The 9,511-nt window shown below is 46.3% G+C and overlaps 1 protein-coding gene across 1 annotated transcript; it reads left to right on the plus strand.

Moving 5' to 3' along the window:
* The first annotated feature begins 313 nt into the window (after positions 1-313).
* LOC125494732 (uncharacterized) lies at positions 314-3,556 on the plus strand. The gene is made up of 5 exons (XM_048638481.2): positions 314-1,661; positions 1,745-1,863; positions 2,316-2,709; positions 2,830-3,029; positions 3,128-3,556. Exons 1-5 carry the CDS (start codon positions 437-439, stop codon positions 3,554-3,556), a joined length of 2,367 nt encoding a protein of 788 aa, XP_048494438.2. The 5' UTR covers positions 314-436.
* The last annotated feature ends 5,955 nt before the right edge of the window (positions 3,557-9,511 follow it).

The raw sequence follows: 9,511 nt of genomic DNA on the forward strand, positions 1-9,511 counted from the left end.
TTTAGGCTACAACATTTGCCCCTTAAAAGAGAGTTATTATCTTTTGGGCGCCAAGACGGTTAATCTTCCTCTTTTAACCGACCTGGAACTGCTCTTCTCTTTTTCAAAAAAGAGGCGCCATTTTGCCGGTCTCCACAGGTCAACTCCTATGAACAACGGTTACTTTTACCGGATGAGGGGGTCATTTTCACCCCTCTATAAATATGTGCCTTAGTCGCTCCTGGAATCATTTTAACTTTGCTGAGAAAATTTTCTAGAGAGAGAGACTCTGCAAATTTTTACTGAACTTTTTAGAGAGAAGAACACTCCCGTCCAAGCTCTTGCAATTGTTGTTTTGCTCGTCCGAGATTTCAAGTCATCTTCAACATTCGTCCGAACTTTCTTCTACAGGTATATTCTCAACTCTTTTCCTTGATTGCACACATATTTTAAGAAAATGGATTCGTCCTCTTCCTCGAACAATTTCGGCCGCTCAAGGGTTGGTGCTAACCCTAGAACAGAGGGCCTAACTTCTTCGGCATCTTCTAGAGTTGGTCCTATCTTGGCCGGGCATGCATTCTTTATCTTTAGCCATGGACGGCAAAGTCAGACGACCCAGTCTTTACCTGTGCAGGGTAATCTGGCGCGCGTCAAGCAAACGGCTCGCATCAGAAGAGGGGTAACCATGCCGGCCTCTAGCTCTGAAAGGGAGGAATCAACTGGGCGAATTCCAGCCGAAGGAGAACGAGAGACCCAAAGCGCTCGTCCTGCCTACCAAACTCTTTCTCCTGAACATGCCGAGGAGGAACCAGAAATCAGGGGCTCCCCAGAGGTCAGCCCGTCCATACATAGGACGATCTCAGATGAGCCGAGGACGGCTAGCTCTTCTGACCCTGCTAGTGGCTCAGAGGAGCCATCAACCACTTCGTCTGAAATAAGACGGCGGCTAGGTCCCCTTTCTGACCCTAGGTTCATCCTGGCCGATAACTCATGGCTGGGACGATTAGGCTCGGACCTTAGACCTTTTTCAGTGGTTATGCCCATGCCTGGCTACCACTTTGTCCTTCCCGGCCGAGAGGACACTATTTTCAGTGCTCCTCCCGGCCATTTTGCAGTTTATCGGCTGGCATTAGATGCCGGCCTGCGCTTTCCCCTTCACCCTTTCATCAGCCAACTTCTTCAGTATTACGGCATAGGACATAATCAGCTTGCCCCTAACTCTTGGCAAAACATCCTTACCTTTCTGGCCGTCTGCAATTTAAAGGGAAAGGACCCTTCTCTGGCCGCTTTCACCCATATTCACTACGTCGCCAAGGTCCCTAGGACCATTGAAGGAAGCTGGCTGAGCGTGTGCAACCGTCAAGGATTCTTGACGTCTTGGGATAAGACTTCCAAGATGCACTCATGGAAGGGCGAGTTCCTCTTTGTCCAGGCGCCCAGTAAAGCGGTGGCAAACCGTCTTCGGTATTTTAGCCGGACAACCACAAATACTGGACGGATGGCCTCATACCTGGAACTGGAGAGTAACTCTGCCGAAGAGATGGTGGAGTACTTCCGGGTTTCGGAGTATACTATGGAAGATGTTTCTTTCAAGGGTCCGTCCAATTGGATTCCTTTTAAGGAAATGTTTTACCATGACAACTTCCTAGTCGCTGCCGGCTTACGGCAGGACGAGGACAGAGGTATATCAACTAAGAATCTTCCAAGTAAAAATTTCTATACTTGCTTATCATTCATCCAACACTTGTTTTATTCCCTTTTGCAGATTCAGCCAGGAGCAAACTAAGGAAGTCTTGGATTGGAGACATGAGCTCGTCCAGATTTGCGGATACTCTATGGAAGGAGTACAGTAAGTCAGGTGCCGAAAAGAGGGCCGACACTCTGGTAAGCTATTGTATATGTATACACAAATTTTTTTTTTTTTTTTTTTTTTTTTTTTTTTTTTTTGCCTGGACGACTTGTCTACCCATGGGGCAATTCGTCCAGAGAAACACAGGACGAGCTAACTTCTCAAGAAGCAACTCGTCTAGATTGATTTCTTGACGGCTTGCCTCTTAGGGGAACAGTCCGTCTGGAGTAGCATAGGACGAGTTACTCATCGGAATAACAATCCGTCCTGGTTGATATCTTGACGGTTTGCCTCTTCGGGGGGCAGTCCGTCTAGAATAGCTTTGGACGAGTTACTCATTTGAGGAGTAATTCGTCCTGGTTGACACCTGGACGGTTTGCCTCTTCGTGGGGCAGTCCGTCTAGAATTGTTGGACGAGTTGCTTATTTGAGGAGCAATCCGTCCTGGTCGATATCTTGACGTGCATTCTAATCTTTTCCTTTTTCAGAAAAATGCCCCAACTTCTAAAGCTTTGGCCGAGAAAGCCGCCGCAAAGAAACGGCCGGCCGGCACCAGTGAGGCTCCTCCCTCAAAAAAGGCCAAGGGCTTTACTGCTAAGAAGAGGAAGACCACACGGCCGGTTCCCAAGGTCGTCATCGAGCTACCGGCCAAGGAGGAGGCCAAAGAAGAGCCGGCTGAAGCCGACTCCCGGGCCCTCGTGGCCTATACTGGTCCGGCTGAGCAGCCCACACCTTCACAACCTGACGAGGTTGTCATATTGGAGGATGCTGGACAATCTTCTCAGCCGGACACGGCTGTGGACGGTTCCGCCTTTTCTGGGCCTGTGGCCCAACTCGTAGGCCAGATGCCGGCTGCGTATAGGACGGCTTCCCGTTCCTCTGGTGAGTCTTACTATTCCAACGTAGTTAGAACACTACGGGTTGGCGGGCGTCCGATGAGTCCGTCCAACAAACAGACCGTGGTTATTCCCATCAGGTGTACTGACGAGTCTAACCTTTCAGATAAAGGGAAGGGTCCAGCTGTTGACGGCTCCCCTAGCCTCTCTGACGATGAATCTTCTCCAGCTTTTGGAAAGATGTCTTCGTCCGATCGTGAGAAGCTCAAGACGGAGCTGTTTAAGTGCTTTCCCGAACCTTATATCAAGGGGTTAAGGGGAGCATCGTCTGGGCATGTAGGTTACATGTCTCAGCTTGCTGCCGAGGTACGTCTTTCTTTTTCTAGACGCTTATGTTTTATACTTGACATTTATTTTTCCTTTTTTCATCCGTCCTGACATGCCTTATCCTTTCATGTGTTCAGCTTTTTGCTCGCAGCATGATAACAGAGGACTGGGCAAAGGAGCTCAGAAAAGAGAATAAGAAGCTCGTCCACGATGTGACGGCGGCTGCTGATCATGCCCAGTTTGCTATGGCCCAGCAAGAGGTGCTGCATCAGCAGACCAAGGTTGCATTGGAAAAACGGTCTGCCGAGCTAGAGTCTCAGATCAAAGTCTACCTTCTTCGGTTGACGGAGATGCTGGACGAACGGGCTTCATTGGAACGTGTCCTGACGGACGAGAGGAACTCAGTCATGACGATGGCTGCTGATTTTTTCAAAGAGAACCTCGTCCTTAAGGTCAAGAACCAAGCCCTTCGTACTGAGGTGGCCGAGACCATTGCTGGCGCCAAAGAGGCTATGAACACCGTCATAGATACCTCAAAGGAATGGGCTTGCAAGCTTTTGGCATGATGGCCGAAGAAGAGGATATCCCCAGATATGCTCGTCGGCTGGCGTTCCAGGAGGCTTGCATAAGGCGACTATATCCGGAGCCGACCCTCCCGTTTTTGAAGAATCTTCTGAAGATGAAGAGGGGAGGACGATGCTGAGGCCCAGGATGAAGAGGACAATGATCCTCCTGCCGCTTAGTTCCTTTGTTGTATCCTGGCCGTGAGCCATTTGTAATTTTCCTCCTTTTGTACTTAGATGAATTTTAGGTTGTAATCATCTTTTTTACATTTATGAAAAGCTATCTTTTTCAATCTCTCTTGTTCTATGCTGTACTGTTTTTGACATATTACCTTACAACCTCATATCTATTACAAGTACAAAAACAATCCGTCATAATATTTGGCTGGTCTAACCAACTCTTTTGGCCGATCTCATCCATTACTATTATTAAGGCTAAGTATAAATGTATCTCGTCAATCATTCTGATCTGACCCAGTAGCTCTTTTCTGGACGTTCATAACCAGATGCTCAAGCATACTTGTAATTTTTAAATTTCCAAGTATAGAAGTTTTGCTCGGCCAGAGCCCGGGTTCCGTTCGTCCTTGGACAAAGACTTAGTTAGTTTATAAATTATGCCCCTATATGCCCCCCTTCTTGGACGAAGATTTTTATAACTTTTTCCTGTTCAAGAAGGAGTTGAGAAGATAATTTTTAAACAAGTTGGACAAGTGGTCTATGCGAGAAGCAACTCGTCCAAGCTAATATTCTGACGGGCTGCTTCTTTGGAGAGCAACTCGTCTGAATGATAGTTGGACGAACTGTTTCTTTTGAAAACTCGTCCATCATGAAATAACTTGTTCCTTTACTAAGGTTGTTATTTCGAAGTTTTGTGGCTTTTGGACGGACAGTAAGATACCTTTACTAAGGCGTCTTATTTCCAGCCGACCTTGTTCAGGAGATGTTTAACTCTTTAAGTAAACAACCGGCCAAATCTGACATGCTTTATCCGTTTAAGAATGATAACATGTTCAGCCGAACTCCTAATGAAAGGTGCATTGTCTTTTTGCTTTGTAAAATTAGTTAGCTTTTGACGTTAGTATGTAACTTTAAGCAAACAATTAAAACAAAGTCATAGAGAAGTAGAATTGTATTATATGAAGTTTGCTTGACGGATAGTCAAGGTACATGTCTACATTCTACTTTTTCATTGTAATGCATTAGGAAAAGATTACAATTTAGCTGATGCTCTAAACAAAGTATTTCTTCAAAGTGTCAGAATTCCACGTCCTAGGAATAGGACGTCCGTCCAATCCTTCAAGACGAAAGGTACCATTCTGAACGACTTCGATTATCTTATAAGGGCCTTCCCAGTTAGGAGTAAGCTTGCCTAACTCTTTGGCTCGGCCGACCGCTTCCATTTTTCTTAGGACGAGATCTCCCATCTTTAATGGACGTCTAGCAACTCTTTTGTTGAAGTCTCTTGCCATTCTTAACTTATATAGTTGCATCCTCAGCAGAGCATTGCCCCTGACTTCAGGAACTAAGTCCAAAGCCGTCCTAAGAGCTGCCCAGTTAGCATCTTCTGAGTACATCATTACTCTTAAGGTGGGTTCCTCAACTTCAATAGGAAGGACAGCCTCAGAGCCATAAACCATCATAAAGGGAGTCTCTCCTGTGGAATTCTTGGCCGTCGTCCTAATTGACCATAAGACCAGCTGCAATTCTTCTACCCAAAGCCCCTTTGCATTGTCTAACTTCTTTTTTATTCCGGCCGAAAGGATCTTGTTGAAAGCCTCCACTTGCCCATTAGCCTGTGGATGAGCTACTGCTGCAAAGTGAGCTTAATTCCTTGGTCGGCCAACCATTGACGAAGCTTGGGTGTTCAAATTGTGGCCCATTATCAAAGACGATCGACTGGGGCATGCCAAACCTTGTAATAAGTTCTTCCAGATGAACCCTTTGACATCATTGGTGGTGATCCCTTAATGCTTCAGCTTCAACCCATTTTGTAAAGTAGTCTACAGCTACTATTACAAATTTCTTCTGGCCGGCAGCAATAGGAAAAGGCCCAAGAATTCCATCCCCCATTTAGCAAAGGGAAGAGGAAAGAGAATGGGCGTCAAGAATTGGACGGCTTTTGAGGATATTACCATGCTTTTGGCAACTATCACACTTCTTGGCATAGAGGAGTGCATCTTCTTTTAAGGACGGCCAAAAGTAGCCCGTCCTGAGAGCCCTTTCTGCCAAAGCTCTTCCTCCAATGTGAGAAGCACAAGCTCCCTCATGCAACTCCTTCAAAACGTCCAGACCTTCCTTTCGGCTGATGCACTTGAGAAGAGGCCGATTATAGGATTTTTGTATAAGGTCTCATTCCACAATTCAAACCACTTGTCCCTAGCTCTCACATACTTGGCCTTAATGGGATCAAGAGGCAGACGGCCGTTTTCTTGAACTCAATGATTGGACTCATCCACTCATCATCTCGGCTGAGAAACAGCACTTCTCCGGCCTCAATGCTCTTGGCCGCCTTCACCTCCCAAAAGACTGTTCTAGGAACTCACCTTCGGCCGAGCTGGCCAGTTTAGAGAGGGCATCAGCTTGATGGTTTTCTGATCTGGGCACCTGATCTAGGACGAACCTCTTTAAAGACTTGATCTCGTCCTTGACCAAATTCATATACTTGCTCATGGACGCTTCCTTGCATTCAAACTCACCATTGACCTGACTGACAACCAGCAGAGAGTCAGTTTTAGCTTCATTTCCAAGGCCCCAGCCGCTTTACACATTTTTATGCCGGCTAAGAGAGCTTCATACTCTGCTTCTTATTGGACGCCTGGAACTTGAATTTCATAGCATATTCAAACTTATCCCCTTCTGGAGATTGAAAAATGATTCCTGCCCCACATCCGTTGGCAGTTGAGGATCCGTCCACCATAAGGGTCCAATGACGCCTTCCTGCTGCTGGATCCTGGACGCTTTCTATCGTAGGCCGAGTAAGCTCTACGATGAAATCAGCCAAAGCTTGGCCCTTGATTGCCTTTCTAGGCTCAAATGTTAAATCAAACATATTCAGCTCAACAGCCCATTTTAACATTCGGCCAGAGGCATCCATCTTATGCAACACTTGCTAAGGCTGATCTGTATATACAAGGATGCTGTGAGCTAAGAAGTAAGGTCTTAACTTCCGGCTAGCCATCAACAAGGCCAGGCCGAATTTCTCGATGGTGAATATCTGTTCTCAGCATCTTTCAGCACATGGCTCACAAAATAGACGGGTATTTGCACCGCGTCTCTTTCAGCCAAGAGGACTGCACTGACTGCGAAGGTGATACAGCCAGTATACATACAACTTTTCACCTTCGGCCGGACTGATCAACCTAGGCAGCTGCCGAAGATGGTCTTTGACTTGCTGAAGGCCAACTCAGCTTCTTCCGACCACTCAAACTTGGCATTCTTTTTGATAGTAGCAAAGAAATGGTGACATTTGTCTCCTGATTTTGAGAGAAACCGTCCAAGAGCAGCCAAACAGCCCGTCAACCTCTGAACTTCTTTGACTTTGGACGGCGAAGACATATTCATAATAGCCTGAATTTTGTCGGGATTTGCCTCAATCCCTCTCTGATCAACCAAAAATCCCAGAAATTTCCCAGCAACTACGCCGAACACACATTTTTGCGGATTAAGCTTCAACTTGAATTTTCTCAAGGTGAGGAAGGTTTCCCTCAGATCGTCCAGATGATCTTTCTCCTCTTTACTCTTGACGATCATGTCGTCTATATAAGCTTCCATATTTCGCCGAGCTGCGGCTGAAATACTGTATTAATGAGCCTCTGAAATGTAGCCGGAGCATTTCTTAGGCCGAAAGGCATCCTGAGCCATCCATACAGCCCTTTCTCAGTAACGAAGGAAGTCTTATCTTGATCATCCGGCCACATAGGAATCTGATGGAAGCCAGAGTAGGCATCCATAAAGCTCAGCAGGGCATGGCCGGCCGTAGAATCAACCAGACGATCTATTTTTGGCAACGGGAAGCTGTCCTTAGGACAAGCCTTGTTCAAATCTGTATAATCAACACACATCCTCCAAGTGCCATTCGGCTTTGGAACCATCACAACATTTGCTACCCAATCTGGGTAGTATGTTTCCCGGATGAATTTAGATTTAAGCAGCTTTTGAACTTCCTCATCAACGGCCTTATTTCTGGCCGGCCCCAGATGCCTCTTCTTCTGCCGAATAGGCTTTTGCCCCGGCTCAATGTTGAGCTTATGGACGGCCACCTCAGGGTCTATCCCAGGCATCTCTTCTACAGCATAGGCAAACACATCTTCAAATTCTCGCAGCAACGCAACTAAGGCGTCCTGAATTTCCGATCTCAAAACTGATCCAATTTTCAATGTCCTTTCCGGACGCTCTGGATTCAAGCAAATCTCTACTGGATTTCCACAGGCTCTGGACGTTCTAGTCCCAGACTCATTATAGCCATTATCTCAGATGAATGCTTTTCTTCCTTAATAGCCAAACACTTTCTCTTCTTGCTAGGCAAAAGCATGGACGGATTGTTTTCAGGAAGAGGCGACTCCTGAACCTTCTCAATTTCCTCCTTAAGCTCACAATCTGGCCTTTAACTTTTTGGCCGAATCATCTCCTTGTCCCTTGGACACTCTGCTTTTTCCTTCCAAGATGATGGTTTGAGTGTGGTGAGATAGCATTCTCTGGCAGCTTGCTGGTCTCCATAAAGAGATCCAATCTTCCCACCATCACATTCAAACTTCATCAGCATTAAATGGGTCACAATGACGCCTTGATGTGATTTAAGGTAGGTCGCCCGAGAATGACATTATAAGCTGTCAAGTCTCGTACTACCAAAAATTTCACAAAAAGCGTCCTGGCCGCATCTTTTTCTCCAACTCTGACGGGCAAGGTGACGGTTCCCATAGGGTGTATGACCCCGCCGCCAAAACCAATTATAGGATTGACCGGCATCAAATCGTTTTTGTCAAACTTTAAACGAGACAAACAATCAGCACTGATGATGTCAGTTGAGCTTCCAGTATCAATCAAAATTCGCCTAACCCTTAGATTGGCAATCTTCATTTCCACAACCAGCGGATCATCATGAGGCGTCCTAATATTCCCCCGGTCCAACTCGCTGACCACTATTTTTGGAAAAGGATCAGACTCGGCCTGGTTGGTGAGCATAACCTGGCTGAGTTCCCTCAAATATTTTTGTGGCCACGATTTGTCGGACCTCCAGCTGCAAATCCTCCTGAGATGACCATCACACATCATCATCCGTGCTATCTCCGTCCATCTTTCTTCCTTGACGGTTATCCCTTTTCTGAAACTTCCTTCCTGACGAGGGTAGGTAATTGTTCATCTTTCCTTTTCGAGCCAACTCTTCTAGTGCTCGCTTCAAATGCTTGCATTCATTGGTTTCATGTCCACAATCTTTGTGAAAGTGACAATACTTGCTCTTGTCCCTGTTACGTAAGGCGTCTTCATCTCGGCCGGCGCCTTTAGCTCATGCTGATCTTTTATTTCCATCAAAATGGAATATTGATCTTTGTTGAACTCTATTGGTTCAACTGAGGCCGCCGGCTCTGACCGCCTACTTCTCTTGGACGAAGTGGTCATAGAAGTCATGGCCCAAGTCTCAGCCTTCTTGGGCGGATTCTTTTTTGGCTGAACAGCTTCTTCACTTTCTTCACTTCTGGCTGTTTTGCTTCAGCACAGACCTCTGTGGCATGAATGAATGCTTCAGCCTCCCTCAGTGCTTCCGTCAAAGTAGTGATTTTCTTCTTCACCAAATCAAACTTAAAACTTCCTGGTCTTAGACCTCTGATGAAGGCGTCAAACGCCACACCCGCATTCAGATCTTGGATCTGCAACGCCTCCAGATTAAACCTCTTCACATAACCTCTCAAGGCTTCCTTAGGACCTTGGATGACTTTACCCAGGTGCATGCTTGTTTTCTGT

Source organism: Beta vulgaris, chromosome 2 (genome assembly GCF_026745355.1).
Source record: "Beta vulgaris subsp. vulgaris cultivar EL10 chromosome 2, EL10.2, whole genome shotgun sequence".
NCBI lineage: Eukaryota > Viridiplantae > Streptophyta > Magnoliopsida > Caryophyllales > Amaranthaceae > Beta > Beta vulgaris.